At 44.6% G+C, this 27,467-nt stretch overlaps 1 protein-coding gene across 1 annotated transcript in view; it reads right to left on the bottom strand.

Annotated features, from left to right (window-relative positions):
* The window catches only part of ST8SIA4 (ST8 alpha-N-acetyl-neuraminide alpha-2,8-sialyltransferase 4), a 169,523-nt gene that overhangs the window by 118,695 nt on the left and 23,361 nt on the right, over positions 1-27,467 (bottom strand). The window contains exon 2 of the mRNA XM_083151727.1: positions 14,755-14,886. Within this exon, the coding sequence (XP_083007853.1) occupies positions 14,755-14,886 (132 nt within the window). The remainder of the gene's footprint in view (positions 1-14,754; positions 14,887-27,467) is intronic.

Genomic DNA, 27,467 nt, shown 5'->3' on the forward strand with positions numbered 1-27,467 from the left:
CCAGCGGTGATCAGGTAAGTATCAGGCAAGGATCAGGTCAGTATATCACGACAGATTGGCACGGTGACCGCTCTGCACGCAATTCCAGACCGGAATGGCGTCTGCAGCGCAGTCACCGTTAGTTTAAATCACGCGCCATGGCTGTGATTGGTCCGACGGACCAATCACAGCCTTGGGGGCAGGTGGGGTGAGGTGTGGTCATCACCGGTGACCCCCTCACACCCGGCGGTGATTGATCCCTGTGTTACCGAGCGTCTGATTCGCCGGTAACACCGGAAAACGCTGCGATTGGCTGTTCACATTGAACAGCCAATCGCAGCGATCGCTGACGGGGGGGAGGCATCGCCGCCCCCCCTGGGCATGCTGGGACATGTCTGCTGTCAGGGACAGCAGACATCGTCCCTCTGTCACCGCGTCCCTAGACGCGGTGACAGTTTAAAGTCATGACGTATATATACATCATGTGTCGGGAAGTACATCCCGGCCATCTCCTATATATTTGGCTACATCTGTCACTCAAAGTGGGTGTCTGTGTCTATAACGCTCTGTTCCTGGACTTTCTTCTTAATGTGTGATTGCCTTCATCTGTGCTGAACACCTTTCTGAGAAATTAACCTGTTTAAAACAGTTGATGGCAATCATACATTAAGGAGAAGTCTAGAAACAGAGCATTGTGTCCCACCTGGAGAGGGTCATGTTGGGAGGTATGTGACAGAGAACCAGCCCAGTGAGCCCACAGACAGTGCCAGACACCCACTGCCTTCCCATGTTGCCCAGCACTGCTACTCCACAGCCACCAGGTGAGCGCCCCCCTCCCGTGATTTGCGGCAAAACCTCCCCCCCTCCGCGCCCCCCTCCCGCGATTCGCGGCAAAAACACCCGCTCCCCCGCGACCCCCCCTACCGCGATTCGCAGCAAAAACACCCCTGCGACCCCCCCTCCCGCGATTCGCTGCAAAAAGAACCCCCCCACGACCCCTCCCGCAATTCGCGGCATAACCACCACCCCGCGACCCCCCCCCTCCCGCGAATCGCGGCAAACCCTCCCCCGTGACCCCCCCCCCGATTCGCGGAAAAAAACACGCCCCCGCGACCTCCCTCCCGCGATTCGCGGCAAAAAGAACCCTCCCGCGACCCCCCCTTGCACGATTGGCGGCACCCCCCCTGCGACCCCCCTCCCGCGATTCGCGGCACCCCCCCCCGCAATTCGCAGCAGCCCCAGGATTAAATGGCACATGCAAAACACTGACATGGCTATGGTCGACAATGAAAAAGGTTGACATGAGTTTTTGAAGTTTTTTTGTAATTTTTTGAATATTTTCATATTCATTCTCATGTGTCGACATGGACACCAATGAAGTGCCACACTTATGTCAACATTTACATGTGTTGACCTTTCTGTGTTGATTTTTTTCTTGTGGCGATTCGCGTCACACCCCCCGCAACCCCCCCTCCGGCGATTCGCGGCACCCCGGCACCCCCTGCGACCCCCCCCCTCCCGCAATTCGCGGCAACCCCCCACCGGAACCCCCATGAACCCCGCTCTCCCGCGATTCGCGGCACCCAGCCCCCGCAACCCCCCCCTCCCGCAAATCGCGGACCCCCCGCGATTCGCGGCAGCCCCAGGATTAAATGGCACATGCAAAACACTGGCACGGCTATGGTCGACAATGAAAAAGGTTGACATGAGTTTTTGAAGATTTATTTCATTTTTTGAATGTTTTCATATTCATTGTCATGTGTCAACATGGACACCAATGAAGTGGCACACTTATGTCAACATTTACATGTGTTGACCTTTCTGTGTTGATTTTTTCTTGTGGCGATTCGCGTCACACCCCCCCGCAACCCCCCCCCCCGCGATTCGCGGCACCCCCCGTGACCCCCCACCTCCCGCAATTCGCGGCACCCCCCGTGATTCGCGGCATCTCCAGAATTAAATTGCACATGGAAAACACTGACATGGCTATGGTCGACAATGAAAAAGGTTCACATGAGTTTTTGAAGGTTTTTTTTCATTTTTTGAATATTTTCATATTCATTCTCATGTGTCGACATGGACACCAATGAAGTGCCACACTTATGTCAACATTTACATGTGTTGACCTTTCTGTGTTGATTTTTTCTTGTGGCGATTCGCGTCACACCCCCCCACACCCCCCACTCCCGCGATTCACGGCACACACACACCCCCCCGCGATTCTCGGCACCCCACCCACGTGACCCCCCCTCCCGTGATTCACGGCACACCCCCGCGACCCCCCCTCCCATGATTCGCCACAACCCCCCCCCCGTAACCCCCCCTCCCGCAATTCGCGGCACCCACCCCCGCGACCCCCCCCTCCCGCAATTCGCGGCACCCCCCCGCGATTCGCGGCAGCTCCAGAATTAAATTGCACATGAAAAACACTGACATGGCTATGGTCGACAATGAAAAAGGTTGACATGAGTTTTTTAATTTTTTTTTTTCATTTTTTGAATGTTTTCATATTCATTCTCATGTGTCGACATGGACACCAATGAAGTGCCACACTTATGTCAACATTTACATGTGTTGACCTTTCTGTGTTGATTTTTTCTTGTGGCGATTCGCGTCACACCCCCCCCCCCACCCCCCCGCAACCCCCACTCCCGCGATTCACGGCACACACACACCCCCCGCGATTCTCGGCACCCCACCCACGTGACCCCCCCAGCCGTGATTCACGGCACACCCCCCGCGACCCCCCCTACCATGATTCGCCGCAACCCCCGCACCCCTAATCCCCCTCCCGCGATTTGCGGCAACCCACCCCGCGACCCCTCCCGCGATTTTCTGCAATCCCTCCCCTCCCGCGATTCGCAGCATCCACCCCCCCACAACCCCCCCTCCTGCAATTCGCGGCACCCCCCGCGACCCCCCCTCCTGCAATTCGCGGCACCCTCCGCGACCCCCCCTCCCGCGATTTGCGGACACCTAAGTTGCAATACAGGGCATCTTTCATACAATTCTAACCATATTTCTCATATACAAACGTTCACAAATTAAGGGGGCGCAGCCCCTTACGACGGTGTGAAGAGCGCCCGTAGGGCGCGATGAATCACCTAGTGACGTATATATACGTCAAATGTCGGGAAGGGGTTAATTCACACACATTAAGGGTGAGATTTAATAGGATGAGAGAGTCAGAAAGTGAGAGATTTGGTAAGAAATCTCCAGTTTTTTAAAGCGGCAATCATTTACACTGCAAAACTAGTTTGATTTTGAAGTGTAAATGATTGCCGCTTTAAAAAAACTGGAGATTTCTTACCAAATATCTCACTTTCTGAATCTCTCATCCTATTAAATCTCACCCTAAGAGTTCGATTCACTTAGGGGTGTGGATTAAGATGCAGATCTATTAATGCTGAAATTGCTGTATCAATTAAGTCATAACTTCCACTATAAACTATAATAATTACATGTTTTAGAAATTGTGGCAAAAAAAAAGTAATTTATCATGAATTGCTTTATTAACTTAAATCAGACCCAACATTCTGATAGCACACAAACACAATGAAACAGTGCAGATGATCACACATTCCATTAAACGTCACAATACACAAAGGAGGAATGACAGCACTCACCCCTCATGAGCTACACATTAGAACTCACTGACGCCTTTGCCTTATTCACCCAGGAAGTGGACAGACACTGCCCGAGCAGGATGTGCCTGAATAATAGGTGTGTATGAACTTCAGACTGAAGTAACACACTGGAAAAACCTGCTCTAAAGCTGGTGCATTAATAAAATAATGAAAAACCTAACTATACTAAAAATCCAAAGAAAAAAGCGCAGCTGCGAAGCATAGCACCCACTCCTGTGGGCACCTAAAACTAACTGAGGCATTATGGGATGCAGAAGGGAGGAGCCTGCTCCCAAAGAAATTAGAAGCATAGGTGCCTGGCTCCTGCCGGACCCTCCTACATCCCATCGTGAGCTGTGTCACCTTACTGGACAAAAGAGAAATAAGTGTTTTGTAGATCGAAAGGTCTTAGTTCTTTCTAGTTAGATGGATATAGCTCTGACAAGATCTAACATGTGAAAAGAATATATCCAAGAGAGGATATATAGAAGTCTCCCTGTGTTGGGCACAAGCCTATGGTTAATAAAGAGTTAAAAAATAACTTTTAATAAATATATATTGATTAATAGTTCCTCAATATATTCAGCGATGTGCAGAAAATCAGTGTAAAGACAGCTTTAAACATAAGTATGGACGGCAGTATATTACTGCTGACTTACGGACCGGGAGTAGCGGGTCAGCAAAGTATCTGGAAGTGCCGTGTGCGACAGACCAGGACCTCCAGCGTGTCTTTATGGTCTCTGTGGACGTCGGCAGCAGCCGGATCTGTTCCACGCAAGGTATGGGGGAGAGTCGTAAGTGCTTCCAGGCAATCTAGCGGTATTGCGGGGACTCAGACAGGAAACGGCAGACTGTTTGACAGGCTGGGCTCCCGCTTGTGCACAGCGGGAGTCAATTATTCCAAAACGTACGTTTCACCAAAGGCTTTCTCAATTGGAAAGTTTTTGTGCTTTGAAGTGATTTATTACTCTAATTGTGTTTTGGTCCTTGTTGTGTTGTGTCTATTTACATGTTTTTTGTTATTTGCATCACACTCCTCACTCAATTGAGGAACTATTAATCAATATATATTTATTAAAAGTTATTTTTTAACTCTTTATTAACCATAGGCTTGTGCCCCACACAGGGAGACTTCTATATATCCTCTCTTAGATATATTCTTTTCCTATGTACTTACCCTACTCCCAGGGAGCACCTCCTCAACCATATTAAGACTCACGAGTTGTGACATTATCTGTTGTCTGGAGTCAGCCTTCTCTACCCTGTCAAACTACCCAGTGCCCTAGAACCTATCCCTCATTTCTCTACTTCCCCTTGTTTTACAAGATCTAACATGTGCCAGATCTCCTCCTCCTCAATCTGTGGATCTGGACAGAAATTGGGTAACGTTATTTCCCGATTCAGGTGGAACGCAGACACAACTTTAGGGACAAACTCTGGGTGTGTTCTCAACCCTATCTGGGATTATTACGAGGTAATGTTCCTCTATCCATAAGGCTTGCAATTCGCTTACCCTTCTGGCTGATGTCACTGCCACCAAAAACACGACTTCCAGGTAAGAAATTTTAATGAACTTTCTGATAAAGGTTCAAAAGGTTGCTTTGTTAATACTGTCAATAACAGGTTCAAGTCCCACGGAGCTACAATTGATTTAATTGGCGGTCTGATTCTCTTCATAGCCCTTCCAAATCTCTTGACCATTCTGTCTTCTGCTAATGGTCTATCCAATAACACACTTAGAGCAGAAGTCTGTGCTTTAATGGTAGCCATAGCTAGGCCCATCTGGAATCCTTCAAAAAAGGAACTGTAACACTTTATCAGTAGGAATACATGAAAAGTCTCCTGTAAATCTTCCCCAGTTGATAAACTTGTTCCAAGTCTTGTAATAAGCTACAGAAGATACCTTCTTCCTAGCTTCCAGCATCATATCTGTCACTTGTGGAGATAAATTGTGCCTCCTCAATATCCACACCTTTAGACACAAAGTCGACGGCTCTGGATGTAGCATGGGACCCTGATTTAGTAGATGTGGTCTGTTTGGCAGTTCCCAAGGATCTTGCATTGACATCCAGAGGACATTCGAGAACCAGGCTCTTCTTGGCCAAAAAGGCAGTAAGTCTTATTTAAAATATCAGTCAGTGCTAGTCTTCTCACCCCCCCCCCCCCCTCCCCCTCCCCCTTCTTGTAAACCTTAAGGAAATTAAACACATTAGGAGCACTGATATTATTACCACTGACCCCATACCTATACTCCAAAAACTTGCAATACAGCAATACTCTAATCCCCATAAATCCCATTAGGGCACACTCGATTACAATTTTGGTGACAACCAGCATAGCCGGGGCCAGTATTTTTAACACTATTACACATTTCTTCTCTTTATGAACACAGATTAAATGTGGTTAAGGTCACAAAAGTTTGAATTCTTATTTCACCCTCAGGGAATTCCCTGTGTTCCCCACAAGAAAGAAACAAAAGGGATTTTTAAATGGATATCAATAAAAGTGAAATTTTATTTCAAATATCTGTCTTTCATAGGTGTGCGTCTAATATTGGCATCTCTAGGACATCATCTAAGGACACGCAAACCACTTACTACTCCATCGTAAGTAATGTGGATATTTCAAATTGAGAGGAGGGGGGATAAATGAAGAGCCTAATCAAGGGGTACGGGAGAGAATAAAAGGTTGGGAACAGCTGCCATAGAGGGTATGCAGTTTCCTAGATCAGCCTACTACTTCAGAGATGCCTTTCACTGCGCAATGCTGTGATTTGCAGCACTGTACAGCAGGAACAGTGGGGCCACTATTGAAAGCACCATTACCCAAGCTGGGAGCGCACTCACTGGCATCTCCAGGGGTGCTTGGTCAAATGCTGGCAAGTACTGCATACCTGTCATTCAATTTATCATAGCCATATGGGTGTCCTGGTATTTCAATATTTCACCATTATAAAAACAAAAAGCTTAATTCTCGAGGTTCAGCTTTTTGCGGTCTATATAATTACATATTAGTGTCAATAATTACAAATAGTTATTAAACCAGAGCAAAATTTATAGAAATAAATTATTGTGCCAATTTTAATACCCTAAATGGAAATGTTTAATCTCCTTCAATTCTGTATAACCTTCTCATTACCATGCTGCCCTACCGTAATTATCTCCAATTATTTGTGAGATCCCACAAATGAAATCACTTTTGCAATCTTTAATACCAGTTGTATAAACCTATATAAAACATGAATTTCAAGGTATTATGTTTTTTCTAAATAAAAAGGAAACTGGGTTTAAGGTCAATTAAATCCAACCACTGTGCAGATTATCCTGCCATTGTTCTTCTAGAGATGCAATGTTCCAGTATCCTGTATTATATTTTGAAGTGGTTTTCCTAATAAGCAAACCTGCAGGAGGCAGCTGTATAATTTGACTGAGGGCTTCATCCGAGACAGTAACATACTCGGAAATTGTTGTTTAAACAGAAATGTAGCCAATATGATAAATGGTCTAGTTTGCAAACTGGCATAAAAATACAATTTTATTTAGTAACAGTTTCTTCTATTTTCAGGAGCCATCCATATTATATTATCCAATTCTCATTGTAAGAAAATATATTAATAGCAAGTTCACTGTATATTAAATAGTGCTGGACACGATTAAAATTTTATAACTCGCATACAATTTCTGAGATGAATTGCATTGTTAGGCACATAAGTGCAGCTGACCTACAATCTCATTGCCAGGGTTCCATGCTCATTGCCAGGGGGATTTCATGCTTCTTACCAAGGGGGAATGAATGCATGCTACCATAGGGGGTTCCATGCTCATTGCCAGGGGTTCCATAACCTTGTTGCCCAGTGGGATTACATGCTCGTTGCCCAGGGGGAGGTAATTGCTCGTTGGTAAAATCTTTTTATTGCATGGCGGATAGGCGCAGCAGAGTCTCTGACAGCATTAGCGATCATGCACCCCTCCTAAGATGGCGACCGCCACAAGGAGGCAGCACCTAGCATCTGAGACTCTGGGGGAAATTTACTAAGATGGGAATTAGGCTTCACATGTGATGTTGCTATGGACAACCAATCAGATCCTGTCTACTATCTTCTAGAGGGTGCTGAATAAATAAGAAGTATATTCTGATTGTTTGCCCATAGCAACATCACATGTGAAGTCTAATTCCCATCTTAGTAAATTTCCACCTCTGGTGTCTCCGCGCCACCGCTCCCCCTTGCAGCCATGCCTCTCCATTGTTAACAGCACCAAAAAAAATTATTAACGCTATAGTGCTGCAGGCGTTAACGTGCCCAGCACTAATATTAAACTTTGCCGGGTTTTTTTTTCATTTTCTTTTTTTTCAAGTACGTTGCATTTTATTGCTTGTTTAGCTTTTTAAATAACTTTTATGCTGCCTTTGTGTGTAAACCTCAGTTTACAACAAACTGAAACTGCAGTATAATGTTAATGCTTTCTAAAATGTTATATATATATATATATATATATATATATATATATCTCCTATATATTTGGCTACATCTGTCACTCAAAGTGGGTGTCTGTGTCTATAACGCTCTGTTCCTGGACTTTCCTCTTAATGTGTGATTGCCTTCATCTGTGCTGAACACCTTTCTGAGAAATTAACCTGTTTAAAACAGGTGATGGCAATCATACATTAAGGGGAAGTCTAGAAACAGAGCATTGTGTCCCTCCTGGAGAGGGTCATGTTGGGAGGTATGTGACAGAGAACCAGCCCAGTGAGCCCACAGACAGTGCCAGACACCCACTGCCTTCCCATGTTGCCCAGCACTGCTACTCCACAGCCACCAGGTGAGCGCCCCCCTCCCGCGATTTGCGGCAAAACCTCCCCCCCGCGCGCCCCCCCCCCTCCCGCGATTCGCGGCAAAAACACCCGCTCCCCCCGTGACCCCCCTACCGTGATTCGCAGCAAAAACACCCCCGCGACCCCCCCTCCCGCGATTCGCTGCAAAAAGAACCCCCCCACGACCCCTCCCGCAATTCGCGGCATAACCACCACCCCGCGACCCCCCCCTCCTGCGAATCGCGGCAAACCCTCCCCCGTGACACACACCCCCCCCCCCCGATTCGCGGAAAAAACACCCCCCCCGCGACCTCCCTCCCGCGATTCGTGGCAAAAAGAACCCTCCCGCGACCCCCCCTTGCACGATTGGCGGCACCCCCCCTGCGACCCCCCTCCCGCGATTCGCGGCACCCCCCCCCCCCCCGCAATTCGCAGCAGCCCCAGGATTAAATGGCACATGCAAAACACTGACATTGCTATGGTCGACAATGAAAAAGGTTGACATTAGTTTTTGAAGATTTATTTTTATTTTTTTGAATTTTTTCATATTCATTGTCATGTGTCGACATGGACACCAATGAAGTGGCACACTTATGTCAACATTTACATGTGTTGACCTTTCTGTGTTGATTTTTTCTTGTGGCGATTCGCGTCACACCCCCCGCAACCCCCCCTCCCGCGATTCGCGGCACCCCCCGTGACCCCCCCACCTCCCGCAATTCACGGCAACCCCCCACCGGAACCCCTGTGAACCCCGCCCTCCCGCGTTTCGCGGCACCCACCCCCGCGACCCCCCCTCCCGCAATTCGCGGCACCCCCCCTGTGATTCGCGGCAGCTCCAGAATTAAATTGCACATGGAAAACACTGACATGGCTATGGTCGATAATGAAAAAGGTTGACATGAGTTTTTGAATTTTTTTTGTCATTTTTTGAATATTTTCATATTCATTCTCATGTGTCGACATGGACACCAATGAAGTGCCACACTTATGTCAACATTTACATGTGTTGACCTTTCTGTGTTGATTTTTTTCTTGTGGCGATTTGCGTCACACCCCCCCGCAACCCCCCTCCGGCGATTCGCGGCAACCCCCCACCGGACCCCCATCAACCCCGCTCTCCCGCGATTCGCGGCACCCACCCCCCGCAACCCCCCCCCTCCCGCAAATCGCGGCACCCCCCGCGATTCGCGGCAGCCCCAGGATTAAATGGCACATGCAAAACACTGGCACGGCTATGGTCGACAATGAAAAAGGTTGACATGAGTTTTTGAAGATTTATTTCATTTTTTGAATGTTTTCATATTCATTGTCATGTGTCAACATGGACACCAATGAAGTGGCACACTTATGTCAACATTTACATGTGTTGACCTTTCTGTGTTGATTTTTTCTTGTGGCGATTCACGTCACACCCCCCCGCAACCCCCCCCCCGCGATTCGCGGCACCCCCCGTGACCCCCCACCTCCCGCAATTCGCGGCAACCCCCCACCGGAACCCCTGTGAACCCCGCCCTCCCGCGATTCGCGGCACCCAACCCCGCGACCCCCCCCTCCCGCAATTCGCGGCACCCCCCGTGATTCGCGGCAGCTCCAGAATTAAATTGCACATGGAAAACACTGACATGGCTATGGTCGACAATGAAAAAGGTTGACATGAGTTTTTGAAGTTTTTTTTTTCATTTTTTGAATATTTTCATATTCATTCTCATGTGTCGACATGGACGCCAATGAAGTGCCACACTTATGTCAACATTTACATGTGTTGACCTTTCTGTGTTGATTTTTTCTTGTGGCGATTTGCGTCACACCCCCCCACCCCCCCCCCACAACCCCCACTCCCGCGATTCACGGCACACACACACACACCTCCCCCGCGATTCTCGGCACCCCACCCCGTGACCCCCCCTCCCGTGATTCACGGCACACCCCCGCGACCCCCCCTCCCATGATTCGCCGCAACTTCCGTCCCGTAACCCCCCCTCCCGCGATTCGCGGCACCCAGCCCCGCGACCCCCCCTCCCGCGATTCTCTGCAATCCCTCCCCTCCCGCGATTCGCAGCATCCACCCCCCTACAACCCCCCCTCCTGTAATTCGCGGCACCCCCCGCGACCCCCCCTCCTGCAATTCGCGGCACCCTCCGCGACCCCCCCTCCCGCGATTCGCGGACACCTAAGTTGCAATACAGGGCATCTTTCATACAATTCTAACCATATTTCTCATATACAAACGTTCACAAATTAAGGGGGCGCAGCCCCTTACGACGGTGTGAAGAGCGCCCGTAGGGCGCGATGAATCACCTAGTATATATATATATATATATATATAGAAAGAAAGAAAGAAAGAAAGAAAGAAAGAAAGAAAGAAAAAGAAAGAAAAGGGTGAAAGATGCAGTAAAAAATAATGACAATGTACAATAGCCCTTAAGCTGCTGGTGGCTAGTGAAACTAGCAAAGTGTAAACCTAAATGCTGTAATCTGCTAATGCCTCTCACTTCCTGAGCTGCAACACTAAAAAATCCAGGGTTTGCAAACGCCGATTACCCAATGAAAACTTCCCTGTGAAAGCTGCAATGCAGATCACTTTTGCCGATTTGTGATCACCAGTAAAAAGCAGAGAGTTTCTGCTGTGACCATTCCCAAATTATTCCCTACAATGTTTTGTGACACAATTTTAGATTTTCAAAAATGCTATGTAAATAATACAAACCCACTTTAAAAGTAGATCAAACATACAAACAAACCTTGTGCTAGGAAGATCACAGGCTACTGTCTACCTTGACTGCTTCTACATGAATATTATGGCAAATGGGTGGTACATGGGGCACTTACAATTGTTGCTAAGTGGTCCGCAAGGTTGGTCTATGTTGGGAAAGGACAATGCCTACAGTGGAAATTGGTTCTCAAAATGGACAAAACCATGTGCATTGCAGGTAGGGCACAGGTAACATGTACAGAGAGAGAGTTCGATTTGGGTGGGGAAAATAAAGCAGACAGTATTTACCCTGCACAGAAACACAATAACTCACACAAATGTAACTCTCTCTGCACGTTACATCTGCCCCTCCTGCAGTGCACATGGTTTTGCCCATTTTAAGAACAAATTTGCCCTGCAATCAGGTCTGAATTAGGCCCAATGCCGTTGGTTAGCTATTCTCTATTAATAAACAGAATATGTCAGCAGTGAGCCAGATGTGTGAATAGGTCGCTGTATTGCCATGTGGCAGGAAGTTGTGTGTACAGCAGTGCTTCGTATGCAAAAACGAGGTTCTAAGGCTGTACAGCCAGGCACAACTGTCAAAGCTTCCGTAAAGCAAAAACATTTTCATTAATTATTCAATTATTTAGGGCTCCGTTTAACAATTATGCTACTTTTCCAGTGTCCTATTTTAATTGGTATCCCTGCATCTTGCACTGATACTTACTAATATGTAGCCAGTATTTAGCATGACTTACCAGTCCAGAGAGGTCCGGCACGGTTTGCTTCCTCCACAGAGACCTCGGCAACAAGTTAGTGACTTATGCGTATGCAGAACAGCAGTCTGCACATGTGTTTAGCATTTGAATCGGAGCCTGAATGGTTACTCTGATACCGGCAATTGGGACTATACCACTTATGCCATCATTGGATGGTGTAAGGGTTTGTTCATAAACAGTTCACCTGGCACAGATGCCAATCATGGAGGTGTGGCCATGGTTTACCATTTAAACCTCATAAACCCCACCCCTTTAGCACCTCACACATTCAAACTGCTACTGCTGGCTGCATAGCGGAGGTTAAATAATACTACAAAAAGGTTTTGTAAGCATCCACCCGGTAAAAGAACAATCTACTGTATATTGAGGCTTAAAGAGCCTTAGAAAATGAAATGTCCATGTATAAAGCACAAGCTGAAATATCCTTTTCCGCTTTACCATGATAACCCACTGCAGCTGTTTTTATTAAAAAAAAAAAACATGATATTTCCTCTCCCGTTAACACAAGCAGCACATCATCATCAGTCATCACAGCCTGCGGTTCACAACTAAATAGCTACTCACATAGGTCAAAAAGATCAAAAGTAAAAGGAAATGTGCATTTAAGCCTGTTTTTTTCCTTCAGACTAACTGTACAGGCTTACACACAAACATATACGGATTTTCTGTTACCTAGCACACTGCAAGTTCTTATTTCAGACCCTCTGTACGGTGATGCAACAAATACCAGACTGGATTACTACATTCAGAGACAGACACAGACACATGGGTCTTGTTAAAAAAAATGTTTAAATAAGTAGGAAACCTAACATAAAACCCATTCTATAATATAAAAATTTTCAGCGGAACCTTGTTTTGAAAATAAATGGTTGCCTGAGACATTAATCCAAACATAACAGAAAAGCAGCACACGGAATAGGACTACGCAATAGCCAAGATGCACTAAGCTTTGAAAATGGGAAATGGAGAGTGATAAACCACCAACCAATCAGCTCCTAACTGTAATTTTTCAAACTTAGCAGGATAAGGAACTGATTAGCTAGTAGTTTATCACGCTCAATGTTATCAATTTTAAAGCTTAGTACATCTGGCCCTATATTACTACACTTACTGTCCCTATATTACTACACTTACTGTCCCTATATTACTACACTTACTGTCCCTATATTACTACACTTACTGTTCCGAAATATACACAGACAAATGCAGTTCTAAAGTTACTGCTAAAACAATGGATCAGAAACAACTTTATAATGAATTGATAATGAACTTCATCACACAAAGCCAAAGTCAATATATATCCATAATAGCCACTAACACATAATGGAATACAGATTTAGATCATCTCTACATCTGCCATTTCTGACTGCAGGTTGGGATTAAAGAGAATATATATAATTGCATTGTAATATGTTAAAGTTAAAAGCCAGTGTTTGGCCAGGGGCAGCTGCAGGTCACATTGCAGGAGGTAGCCCCAGGGGAAGTAATGCTGTATAAAACACAGTGCGATTCAGTGTAATATTTTATTAGATTTGGACTATATAGACCAAGAAATGACACTGGATAGCACAGTATTAGCTGCATTCAATTTCAGGAGTGAAAGCAGTGGCGTGCTGCTCAACGCAGCACCACCCCCCCCACGAGCCATCCTTCCCTCTCTCCAGGCTGATGCTGGCAACCCGCTGGGTCCCGACGCCCGTCGATATGCCCTTCGCTGCAGGGAGGGCGTGCCCGGGGGTGTGCAGGGAGCAGCAGCAGGGGAACGGCCAGCATTTTATGGGCGTCCCCATAAAAATACTGGGCATTCCCCTGGAAACACAGGCAGGTCGATGTCTGCCGGGGATAGGAGGCTGACTTCACATGACATCAGCACCCGCCCCCTCTTCTGCGAACACCAATGATAATAGAAGTCAGTTTAGACTGAATTTTATCTACAAAGGGGAGAGGAATCATCTAATAATTTCTCTCCCCTTTGGCTGCATACGAGGGGATGTGCAATATATGGCATGATCCAGTCACATGGTCGATTGTGACACAATGTCGAAACTTAAATGTCAACATGCTCCAATGATTACATCTCTGAATGCCAAATTACTGTGTGATTCGGTACCGCCGGGAAGATTAGGGACAGGCTGCTGGGTAAGCAGAGTACCATACACGGTGCAAGGGTGCCATGAGATGTGATGCAAGATCCTGCGGACATCCCATCGCACAGCACATAAAGTCTGTGCAGCCCGTGCTTTTTGAAATAGCTTCGGATCGCATTGTACGCAAATCACATTCAAATCACATGCGATACGATCTAATTCAAAACGCACAGAAAAATATTGTACCGTGTATGGGCAGTAGGTGGAGGGTTACTGTTAGGTATGATGGTTAAGGATAGGGGAGAAGATCCCCATGAGTCCCCAAGTCACAGTCAAGGACTCTGGAGCAGTCAGGACCAGTTAAGTAAATCCAGGGAGACAAGGGATGTTACTAAATAAGGTGGTTTGTGCCTTTAAAATGACTATAAGTTAGCAGTTTCTACATGTCCTCCTGCAATGAATGCAGAATACAAGATTTTCAGCATATGTGTTAAGAAGGAAAAGTGGCTTATTTTCAATACCTTGGCTGGGAACGGTCTTATTCAGTGTAGTCATTTTGTTTTGTAAAGCAATTGAACAACTGGAAGAGTAACGCATTCTTAATTTATTATGGAAGACTAGGTTCATTTAACACTAAAGACAGTCTAAATCCACTTTCTGCCACAACCTCCCTCAGCGGCAGAAAACCCCCGTCTTCAACTTTTATTCACATTAAGAGTTACAAGCTGCATAGTAAATCAAGCACTGGACTACAGTACACTGATGTTACTCACCTTATCTCCAAAGCCAGCGAAGAATTGATCTTCCAACCTGCTCCGGAATGACTAAAGACCGATGAGCCTTCTTTTCTGAGGATTTTATCGGAGCTGTTAACCATCAGCCTGCTCAGAGAGAGATCACCGTCTCTAAAATGTTAGAAAGATACAAGAACTAATTAGCTTATGGTCAATAAATATGTTTTTGTTACATTTAAGTCAGAGGTTCATTTACATGCTTTTTCTATAATACATAAATACAATATTTTGGGTCAAAGAACTATTCAATATGTTCAGGAATTAAAAACTTATGGCCCCCATATGCACATCTGAGATATATTGGGGCAATACCCCAAAGCCCAGAGCCGGTCGATATTTAACGATTAAAAATCCTGATCCCAAAAATTTTCGTACGGTGATGTATGTGGGCCATTAAACATATTAATTTAGCCTTGAAGTGGTGAAGCAGTTTCTAGGCCCGAAGATATTGACATAATGTAATCGGATAGGTACTTTACACTTTCACTATCTTATGGAGATTAATTATTGACTGACAGTGATTGAAAATTCTCCACAAAGCTCTGCGGAATATGTGTGCACTATATAACTGGTAACAAATACATAAATAAATAATTCTGGGTTGCAGATATTGGGCCAGATGCACCAAGCTTCAAAACTGATAAATTGGAGAGTGATAAACAACCAACCAATCAGCTCCTGCCTGATATTTTTCAAACCCAGTCTGTGATGGAGCTGATTGGCTGGTTGTTAATCACTCTCCGTTTCATCACTTTTGAAGCTTAGTGCATCCCGCCCATTGTCTGGCCCATGAAGTAAAGCAATCCCCAATATCTTGGGTGGATAAAACCTTAATTTTGAACAATCTTTAATTCCCTCAATTTCATCCATTTGTGAAGTTGGTAGAAGTTATGCATTCATCCAGTTTACCATGCTTCACTTCCTGGAGGAGTGGTTGGACATTTACCCCTTATGAACATCAGTGACTTTTACTTAGCTGCCACTAGTTCAAATACCCTTGAACCAATCACTGACTATAAAAAAAGAGAATATGTTCTGTATTAAACATTTGATACACTAGACCACCCCTATGCTGTATATAATCTGGACATTACTTCATAAAAGTATACATAAAACCAGTACGATGTACAGTAGGTGTTTGCAGCCCTGTAGATACAAAGAACATTCTTTTGTACTTGAACTATTACTCTATAAAATTGTGAATGTTATAAAAACAGCTGAAGGACACAGTGGAAGCCACATCAGCCCCTATCTGCAGCATCACATACACCTGATCACATAAAATAATAATAATAATTTTTGACTACTGTATGGACTCTGGGGAGTCCTCGGTGCAAATACAGGAGACTGAACACGCAATAAACCTGACTCTGCTGTCTCTCCCAGTGGTCGATTGATGCATGCAGTGCTAGACTTCACCTATAGCAGCCGTGTCCGAAGGAGTGAGTTAGGCCCTCTCCAATGCCCGCAATCTTATGTAGGACAATGCATCAACCGAGATTGAGAGATGGACAAAAGGCTAACTGACTAAAACCCATGGAAACAAACAAACAGTGGTACATATAATAATAAGTGGTCAGAAACACCAGGGAGCTTAGTGGATGAATATGGGAGCAATCCTCCACTGAACTCCCAGGAATGCAACAATGCAAGAAGTTGTTATGCAAATAAGTAATTCCACACACCCACACTTATAACTACAGAGACACAGCAGGATGTAAGCACAGTATTTCCTGGCTAATGGCATAAATGCAACAATGCATGAAGATGTTAACAATAAACAAAATATAACCTGTGTGAAGCTGGATGGCAAAACCCATAACAAGAGAGGACATATACTCCACACAGCTAAGATCTAACAGGGATCAGCTGAAATACTGAAGATGGAAAAACCAGCACTTCTGTCAGACAGGGTCTGGGTTCATACAGGGTTTCTTAGACTGTAGCAATGGTTCACAAGCACAGGCAGGACTTCACAGGACACTCGGCAGGATTGCTTGTTGGAATACCAAGGACTATGACAGGACTCTGACAAGACTTTAACCAGGCTCAGACAAGGCTTAAACAAAACTCTGACAAGACTTAAACAGAACTATAACCGGCAAGTTCATAATGCTGGAAGAATACCTAAATACCCAGAGGCCTAGCAGGCAGCCACACCCAAGACTAAGTTGAGCATGAAACCTAGGCAAGGTGGATCAGCAAAAACCAGAGTACGGATCAGGGGAAACATATAAACTACAAATACAATATGAATAGTTACACTGACCCCCTGGAGGCGAATCGTAACACCTACCAGTATATTTTTGGATTTTGGGAGGAAACTGGAGTACCCGGAGGAAACCCACGCAAGCACAGGGGGGGGGGGGGGGTATACAAACTCTGCACAGTTAGGGTCATGGTGGAAATTGAACCCATGACTGTGCTCAGTGCTGTGAGGCAGAAATGCTAACCATTACACCATCCGTGCTGCCACATCATACCATGTGGAGCATATCTTACAAGTTTTTCATCACACATGCTCTATAACCATGCGTTCAGGTGACACACCCAAAACAAGTGTTAATTTCCTAATGATCTCGTCTTGACTATCTATAACATTGTTCTCTCTGGTTTTCCCTTCAACCTCTTTGCCAAAGTCTCAAACTACATTGATCTGATGCTTCCCTGTCGTTGCACCCTTTCTCTACCAACCACTCTACTAGCGCTCTATTTCCTACATCACCTATTTTTAAACGTCCCACCCTCACCTTCAAAGCTCTTCCCCTTTACGCTCCCTCCTACATTTTCTACCTCATCCCTATACAAGAAAATAGATCCCTATTTGATTTAGTTTTTCCTCCCACTTTCTTAACCACTTCCATCTCACCATTCCCTGACTCCTTCCCTTTTAGAATGTAAGCCCTCTCAAACAGAACCCTAACTCCTACGGTTTCAGCTCATCCTTTAGAATTAATTTATCAGGCAAGTAACTGTATTACTCTTCCCACATTTAGAGTAATGTTATTCTGTTACTTTGCCCTGTTTTGTTCACATGTGCACTGTGAAATTTGTGACATCACATATATAAAAGGCAACTATTTAAAAAAATAAAAATAACTTTTGTGGCAAAATAATGAAAGCTAAAAATGCTGTAGGTATTTTTCTTTGACAACCATAACATTTATCTTCTCAGATAGGAATATATTCTCTCTCCTTAAGATGCAGATGCACTAATGGTGCCCATACACTAGGGCGATATTACATACAATCCTTTGATTTTGACCACACTGTGCGATAAATCGAAGGATTGTTAGCACATCGAATGTGTTAGCGGATGCGTTGCGTGGGCCCGCCGGTCAAATGTTGCGTCGATAAATAATATGTGCTGCACATATTTATCGAATCTGCATGTGTTTTATAACCACATACGGTCGCTCACAATGCGATCATCGCGGTGCAGCAGAGCAAGCGGCAGCAGTCAGTGGGCGGCAGAATAAAAAAAAAAAAAAAAACATGTCAAAAGACTGGGCGTCCCTCTGATTGGCTGAGAGAGAGCTCTCTAAGCCAATCAGCGGCTGCCTGACTGCGAGTCCTCTGATCAGAGGGCCGCACAGTGTGTTGAAATGTTTTTCAAATTCTGCCACTTAGCGTTGACTACTGCCACACACCAGCCCTCCTGCTGCCAGCACTCTTCCAGCACCTGATGTGGCATCGCAAGTGGCATGCGACATAGGGTGCTGGAAAAAAAGCACTTGGGCACCATAAGATGCCATTGCATCCGATCGCACAAGTGTATGGGGTACATAAGCCATGGAGAGTGATAAAGTGCAGAGAGCTAAATGATAAACCAATCAGCCCCTGTCATTTTTCAAACACAGCATATACCATGACATTTAAGGGCTGATTGGTTGGTACTTGATCTCCACCTAAACATTAGTTTTTGTTAACCTTTTTTACTGTAATACTTTTATTTTCACTACAATTTGTGCTGTATTGGAGCATCAGTATGTAGGTTACACATCAGACATTCTTAGCAGATGCCAAATATCTAAAAAAAAGATTAAGGGGCAATCTAATTAACCGCTAGGTTCCACAATATGTGTAGGGCACATTTCGCCCGATTCAGATGTGAATGTTTGCACTGCGTATCTATTCATCTCTACGGATATACGGGGCTATTCAGACTAGCAAGGAAGATATCTCATAGTTGCCTACCCTCCTGCATTCTGCAGGAGACTCCCTGAAATAGCAGCAATCTCCATCTCTCCCTCATTACTCTAGCAATCTCCCTCATGTCACCTAGCCCACATTACATAGTTACATTTTGGGGGAAAAAGGAATGAGAGACAGATACATTTACATTGAATCATTAACGCCATTTCCCAGCACTTTACCAAGTACAGCAGCTCTTACTTACTGCTTTGGGGCTCATCTACATTTGGATATAAAAGATTCCTCAGATGTAGCAGTACACACCCACGCTTCTAGATGCCTCTTTGATTATCTCTTTTCACAATCTCCATATTTGGAACTAGACACGCCCTTTGGGTGGAGCATGACACGCCCCCTCAATGAGGCGCTACACAAAATTCTACTACCAATTCTAATCTCCCTCAAACTAGTTTTCAAAAGTAGGCAAGTATGAGATATCTGTATCTCCAATTAGTCCTAAACGGGTGTATCTAGGTGGCCATGTTTTGCATACAGATGTGGTCGAATTTGTTGGCACCCTTACAGCTCATTAAAACAACGCTTCATTCCTTCTGAAAACTCATTAAATGAAGAGCTACTGTCTCATGTACACATACATGCCTTTGCTGTCATAGAATAAAACAAGTACAATGAGAGCAGAGATAAAGGATTGCTATTTATCAAAAGGTATTCTAAAATGGTCTGGACCTAAAAAGATAACACATAATTGGACTGTAACAGCATTTCAAACTAATCACTTTCTTCAGTTGAAATAGCACAAGCTGTAGGCAACTTCCCAGGGAGCGACCACTAGAGGAAAATCGACCCAAGATTAAACAGAAGGGAAGTGACAATGGCAGAATACAGCAGTGTCTGATCGCAACATCCAACACAATTTTTGAGAGGAAGTGTTCTCTGCTTTTGAAGAAAACAAAGAAAGTCAGACTGGAATTTTCTTAGAATTCATAATGATCTACTGCGCGGGGGGGGGAGGAGTCATTAGAGTTATGCAACTTTAATCTAGTTTATACAGGATACTATCACTAGGCCGACCCTACATAAATTAGGTCAACCTCTGAAGGCCGACACGGTTAAAGTCGACAGGTCGACACAAGCATTAGATTGAAAATGGAAAGGTCGATATCAAAAAGGTCAACTTGAGTTTTTTACTTTTTTTATTCTACTTGTGCCGACAGGCGGTATTTCATACCCTACCATCCACTATGGCATGGTGGGAGAATATTATAGTGTGCCGAGCTTAGCTATGCACCGCGCCCAAAGCGTGGAGAGTGCAGCAAGCCAAGCGAGGGGACGCAGTACACTTAGACGTTGTCCATGTCAACATTCCTTTTGATTGTTGAACTTCCCATTGTCGACCTAATGCTTGTGTCGACCTTCAAACCTTGTCGACCTAAGTCTTCTCGACCTTCAGTGGTCAACCTAATGTATATCGACTTTCATACAGTCAAACCTATGACCCATACCCGTTTATAAAACTTCTGGGTATTTGCTGCCGCACCGGGATCAGCATTGGGTATTATAACCAATACACCTGGCAGACAGCAGTCAAAATCTCCTTCCTGCATCTCCCCCCAGACTCCTGCAGTAGCCAATAGACCCTTTGAGAGGTTTGTGGGAAGTCACAAAAACCACGCTTTCTACAGATGTATGCTCCTTGATGGGCTGCATGACGCGGCTTAGGGTTTTGTAGTGGTGAGCATGTTTATACATGCTCCCGCTACCCTCATGCTACGAATGGGGATGCCAGAAGCTCCGGGAGGCAACGCTATGCCATGACGAGTGGCGGGATATGAGGTCTCCCACAGCAAATAACATTTGTGGGCACGTCTGTACTTTGAAAAATGGACAAGGCTCTGTTATGTTTTGGGGCTGCTTTATTGCAGTTGGCTTGGGTGGTCTTAAATCTGTGCAGTTACATTTCCATCGATTAAATCTAATGATGGTTTCTATTAATTACAGATAAAAAGGAGAAAACAAGGATAGATTTCAGTTTCTTGTCACCTTCAAGGAATTTCAGAGTACCAATAACTTTTGTCCATGTCTGTAGAATGAATTGTATGAGTTCTAATATTCTGTAACTATTAAACAGAAGTATTCTTGGTTTCCAATCTAGTTTTCATTTATGAATATAATAAAAATACAAAAATGTCCCCACTTTAAAAGGTTTTTTATTTACTTCATTTTCCCAGCTACTACACAATACAGCTGGGAGTTGTGGTATTGTTGCAGTCACTTCCCAGAGTTCCAGATGGCAGGAACCAATAAAAACTAGGGGTGGGACAGCAGGGTTAAACACGTTTTCTGAATTACCACTAACATAATAATAGCAGCTTACATGTTCATACATATGTTTTGCAGAAAATCTATAATATGGATATTCAAGCAATTCCCTAAACAAAACACATTTTGTACAGATCCCTAATGGTTTGAAGAGAATAGAAGAGTTGGAGTTGACATGTGCAATGCTGCAACTGGGAAGCATCTTTCTTTGTTTTTCACATTATCAACATCATTTTTCTAGTATCAGATTCATTTGACAAAGCTGAATATAGCGGTGGTAACATTTATTTTCATTTTCAGGGGTAAACGTAATAGGGTTAGAGAAGCCGGAGTTTTGAGAGTTTTGCATGGCTTTTTAAAGCAAAAACTGTATGGATCGTTTTAAAGGCAAAAAAAGTTGTACAGTAAATGGATTGCCTCTTTAAAAACATGCCCATTCTCTGAGAAACTCCCGCACCTCCGGCTTTTCGGACCCTGTGGAAACAAAAACATTCTGAAAGCCAAAATTGCATACTATGCTCAAATGCACATGCAGTATGCGACTACGGAACGTAATACCTGCATTTTATCAACTTATAGCTCATTTCCATGTGACATTACCCTAAACAAAAATTAACTAAAAATTAAGTATTTCACACTCCCCCAAGGCTTCATTTGACTGCAGTCAAGTAACACCATGCTTGGACATAAAAAGTATATGTGCCTAATTTTATAGAAAAAAAACTGTAGACTAATACAATACTAATACTGAAGAGCATACTGGGGGTTATTTTGGTTCACTCTTTCTGACAAATTCCTTCTTAGATGGACAAAACCATGTGCGCTGCAGGGGGCAGATATAACATGTGCAGAGAGAATTAGATTTGGGTGAGTTATTTTGTTTCTGTGCAGGGTAAATACTGACTGCTTTATTTTTACACTGCAAAATAGATCTCACTTTGAAGTAAAACCCCACCCAAATCTAACTCTCTCTGCACAAGGGGGGGGCACCACCAAGTCTGCAAATCAAAAAATCAAGGATTTGAGCCTTGTACTTAATGCAGGTGGCGGCTGTGGAACTTCTAAGACCTCATATCCATAATTTCCCTTTTCGACATACTTCCCTACATTGCTGGCCACTCCTCCTTGTACTCTGTTGTGGGTGCCAAAGGGGAGGGTGCAGAGGACCTCCAGGGAAAGCAGGGGACTTACCCACCTTTCTGAGGCAGGAGGGCTGGGGGGGACTAGGTTGAAGTTTTGCCTAGGGTGCTGAGAAGCCTTACACCAGCCCTGCAGGTAACAAGTAAATAGCACACTGTGAGTTAATATGTATATACTGTATCAACCGCATTACGATACCTACATTACCAATTTTCCCATCAAAGTGTCACATGTTCCCCGTTTTAGTGGTCAGCGCCTTGGCTAAATAAATACCAGAGTTAAATAGATTCTCAAGACAAACCAAACACTCCCATAAACTATGATGAAGTACATCAAGAGAAGATGCTTCCCGTGCGAGGTCTCTTTCTGGGCCCCCTTTCCATTAGCCAGCAGAGCTATAGACTCTGAGCACTAGGGTCACTAGGAGACAATAGTGTTGTCCCAGGGTCTATTCTGCATGCGCAGTTCTCTGGGATACTGGCCACTGCACCATTTTCTCTGAGGTATCTGTAGCAGACACAGGACTCCAGAAGTAACAATGGTGCAGGGTGTGCGGTGTGGGCCCCCCTGGAACCACACCATGCACCCATTATAAATACACCACTGGGCACTATATTAGCACAATATTACAAAATGTACCTAAAAGTGTATGACCCACACATCCCTTATCAAGAATCATGTCTAAGATACAGTCTGATAGCATTACTTTATCGAACAAACAAAAAAACTAAACTAGAACCCTAAGTATATCAGAAGTTGTGCAATGCCATTCAAGGATGACGGAAGTCCTTGAAGATGTGCAAGCCAAGTCTCAGCAGGAAACTTCATGCTGCTATGTATGTCAGCTTGTTTGTTGGACACTGCATGCTCCATTTACCTCACTCTCTGCTGTCCTACTTTGACCCACAAACCCAAGTGGTCATTAACCTCTGCAGATCACATCTGATTGAGTTTGACATCCAATTCCACTGAAGTTTAACACAGAATGCCAGACAGCCAGCAGATACTGTATCATGGCCATATATAGTGGGGTATATGTTGGACTGGATAGTACGTTATCTCTCACCACACTTTGATAATTATCCCCTGTGAAAGAAGAGAGGAAATAACTGCAGCCAGATGCGGCCGGCCAATGACTGGATTAGATGGGCATAGAAACGTAGTATGTGATGGCAGATAAGAACCGTCCACTAGCACAGTCTAGTTGGGATCCAATTAAACTACTACAATATTTTTGGATTGTGGAAACAAACCGGGTACCCTGCAGAAACTAACACAATAATATTAAAAGTCCACAGGAAGGCCCCCATCCACTAGTGCGAGTTGGGCCTTTTTCACCTGATTCCAAGTCATCAGGCCGAGGAATTGGATAGTGCCCAAATCACATGTGTTTAACCTTTTTAATTCCGATCCAATGCGCAAGGGACTGGAGCTGGAGATTGTCACTGCTGCGCCAAGGATCCATCAGATCCTGCAGCGGGGAATGGGATTGGTTGTAATATATCACATGCAAAAGGACCGCATGCAATATATCGCGTGTGATCCTGCTGCCCAGGACTCTCAGGTGGCTCAAGGGGAATCGACTATGACTTTTCCCCCTTGGAGAAGACGCAGTAGTGGATGGATTGTAGTGGGAACTAAACCCGTGACCCCAGTGCTGTGAGGCAGTAATTTTCTTAATTATGTATTTATTTACAGTTTCCTATATAGCGCAGCAGATTCCGTTGCGCTTTACAATAGTAGACAGTGATAAAACAAACTGGGTAATGACAGACAGACTTGGAGGTAGGAGAGCCCTGCTGCAAGCTTACAATCTTACTACACAATACAGCTGGGAGTTGTGGTATTGTTGCAGTCACTTCCCAGAGTTCCAGATGGCAGGAACCAATAAAAACTAGGGGTGGGACAGCAGGGTTAAACACGTTTTCTGACATAATAATAGCAGCTTACATGTTCATACATATGTTTTGCAGAAAATCTATAATATGGATATTCAAGCAATTCCCTAAACAAAACACATTTTGTACAGATCCCTAATGGTTTGAAGAGAGTAGAAGAGTTGGAGTTGACATGTGCAATGCTGCAACTGGGAAGCATCTTTCTTTGTTTTTCACATTATCAACATCATTTTTCTAGTATCAGATTCATTTGACAAAGCTGAATATAGCGGTGGTAACATTTATTTTCATTTTCAGGGGTAAACGTAATAGGGTTAGAGAAGCCGGAGTTTTGAGAGTTTTGCATGGCTTTTTAAAGCAAAAACTGTATGGATCGTTTTAAAGGCAAAAAAAGTTGTACAGTAAATGGATTGCCTCTTTAAAAACATGCCCATTCTCTGAGAAACTCCCGCCGGCTTTTCGGACCCTGTGGAAACAAAAACATTCTGAAAGCCAAAATTGCATACTATGCTCAAATGCACATGCAGTATGCGACTACGTAACGTAATACCTGCATTTTATCAACTTATAGCTCATTTCCATGTGACATTACCTTAAACAAAAATTAACTAAAAATTAAGTATTTCACACTCCCCCAAGGCTTCATTTGACTGCAGTCAAGTAACACCATGCTTGGACATAAAAAGTATATGTGCCTAATTTTATAGAAAAAAACTGTAGACTAATACAATACTAATACTGAAGAGCATACTGGGGGTTATTTTGGTTCACTCTTTCTGACAAATTCCTTCTTAGATGGACAAAACCATGTGCGCTGCAGGGGGGCAGATATAACATGTGCAGAGAGAATTAGATTTGGGTGAGTTATTTTGTTTCTGTGCAGGGTAAATACTGACTGCTTTATTTTTACACTGCAAAATAGATCTCACTTTGAAGTAACACCCCACCCAAATCTAACTCTCTCTGCACAAGTAACATCTACCCCACCTGCAGTGCACATGGTTTTGTGCATGTAAGAAGGAAATTGTCAGAAAGAGTGAACCAAAATAACCCCCACAGTGCTGTGCCTACACAGCTGCAATTCAGTATGCAGAAGCTGTGCAAAAACTTTGTGTATCGAAATGCAACCATCGGCACATGTGTAGTAGCAGAAAACCTTTCCGCTATGTACAGTGCAACATCAACACTGCATCCATCTCTGAATCAGGTCTAGTGTGTGCAGTAGGTGAACTGGCTCAGCCAGTGCTTGATTAAAAGACTGGTAGGAGATGTCATTGTTAAACTGTTTAACGTAACAACATTGAGCATACTTATTTATGGCTGCCACGTTCCCTTTCAGCTAAGAAACTTGCAGTGCAGCAGCAGCATCATATTGCTTCACCAATGACAGCTTAGCATAATACGTTCCTTTCTCTGAAGTGACCTCTTGTGCCAGTCTCCTATGAGCAGCCCAGCAAAGTCATCCTCCATCCCAGCGCTCCCCAGACCCCAAACAGCTGCTTTTCTACCCAGTATGTTTAGTTCAGGGCAGCAGTTATCTGCCGGATATACCATGCAGACTGTCCGACTAGGTTTACACTGGGAAATCACTGCACTCGGATCATTTACTTATAATCTGGCTATAAGTGATCATGTATGAAGTTAAACTGCCAATAACTGTCAGGTTCAGGGTGGCAAGAAGAAACAAATAGTGGGCCTTAAGGTAACCATACACCTGCGAGAGCAATCTCCCAATCCGCGACCCTCTGGCATGTAAGCATGTTAAAAAAATGGCTGATTCCCTGACGCTATCGTCCGGTGATCAGGTAATTGTTCCAATACAACGCTGGTGTATGGGCACCTTTATTCAGAGACTAGTTAAAAGCCTGTCAAAATGACAGCTTAGTCCCGGTCTGCTCCTTACACCTGTCTCTCTGCCTTCACAACTCACTCTCCTTGTCAAGGCAACCTCCCTGCTTGGTCTATAAGTCGCACTACACGTACCATAATAGTCTTGTGGCGGCAGTCGGGAGGATTTTATTACAAGTGATAGGCAGGGGGTGTACGTGGGCCTTAATGGGGAGTGGCTACTCAAAACACTGGAGTATCATGACTGTTTTGGGGGGGAAGGAATTCCTTAGACATTAAGGGCCGGCTCTACAATTAGACAGCTGCCTAGGGTGCCGGGATCTGGGGGGGCACCACCAAGTCTGCAAATCAAAAAAATCAAGGATTTGAGCCTTGTACTTAATGCAGGTGGCGGCTGTGGAACTTCTAAGACCTCATATCCATAATTTCCCTTTTCGACATACTTCCCTACATTGCTGGCCACTCCTCCTTGTACTCTGTTGTGGGTGCCAAAGGGGAGGGTGCAGAGGACCTCCAGGGAAAGCAGGGGACTTACCCACCTTTCTGAGGCAGGAGGGCTGGGGGGGACTAGGTTGAAGTTTTGCCTAGGGTGCTGAGAAGCCTTACACCAGCCCTGCAGGTAACAAGTAAATAGCACACAGTGAGTTAATATGTATATACTGTATCAACCGCATTACGATACCTACATTACCAATTTTCCCATCAAAGTGTCACATGTTCCCCGTTTTAGTGGTCAGAGCCTTGGCTAAATAAATACCAGAGTAAAATAGATTCTCAAGACAAACCAAACACTCCCATAAACTATGATGAAGTACATCAAGAGAAGATGCTTCCCGTGCGAGGTCTCTTTCTGGGCCCCCTTTCCATTAGCCAGCAGAGCTATAGACTCTGAGCACTAGGGTCACTAGGAGACACTAGTGTTGTCCCAGGGTCTATTCTGCATGCGCAGTTCTCTGGGATACTGGCCACTGCACCATTTTCTCTGAGGTATCTGTAGCAGACACAGGACTCCAGAAGTAACAATGGTGCAGGGTGTGCGGTGTGGGCCCCCCTGGAACCACACCATGCACCCATTATAAATACACCACTGGGCACTATATTAGCACAATATTACAAAATGTACCTAAAAGTGTATGACCCACACATCCCTTATCAAGAATCATGTCTAAGATACAGTCTGATAGCATTACTTTATCGAACAAACAAAAAAACTAAACTAGAACCCTAAGTATATCAGAAGTTGTGCAATGCCATTCAAGGATGACGGAAGTCCTTGAAGATGTGCAAGCCAAGTCTCAGCAGGAAACTTCATGCTGCTATGTATGTCAGCTT

The sequence above is a fragment of the Crinia signifera genome, chromosome 1 (assembly GCF_055691185.1).
Source record: "Crinia signifera chromosome 1, ASM5569118v1, whole genome shotgun sequence".
Classification (NCBI taxonomy): domain Eukaryota; kingdom Metazoa; phylum Chordata; class Amphibia; order Anura; family Myobatrachidae; genus Crinia; species Crinia signifera.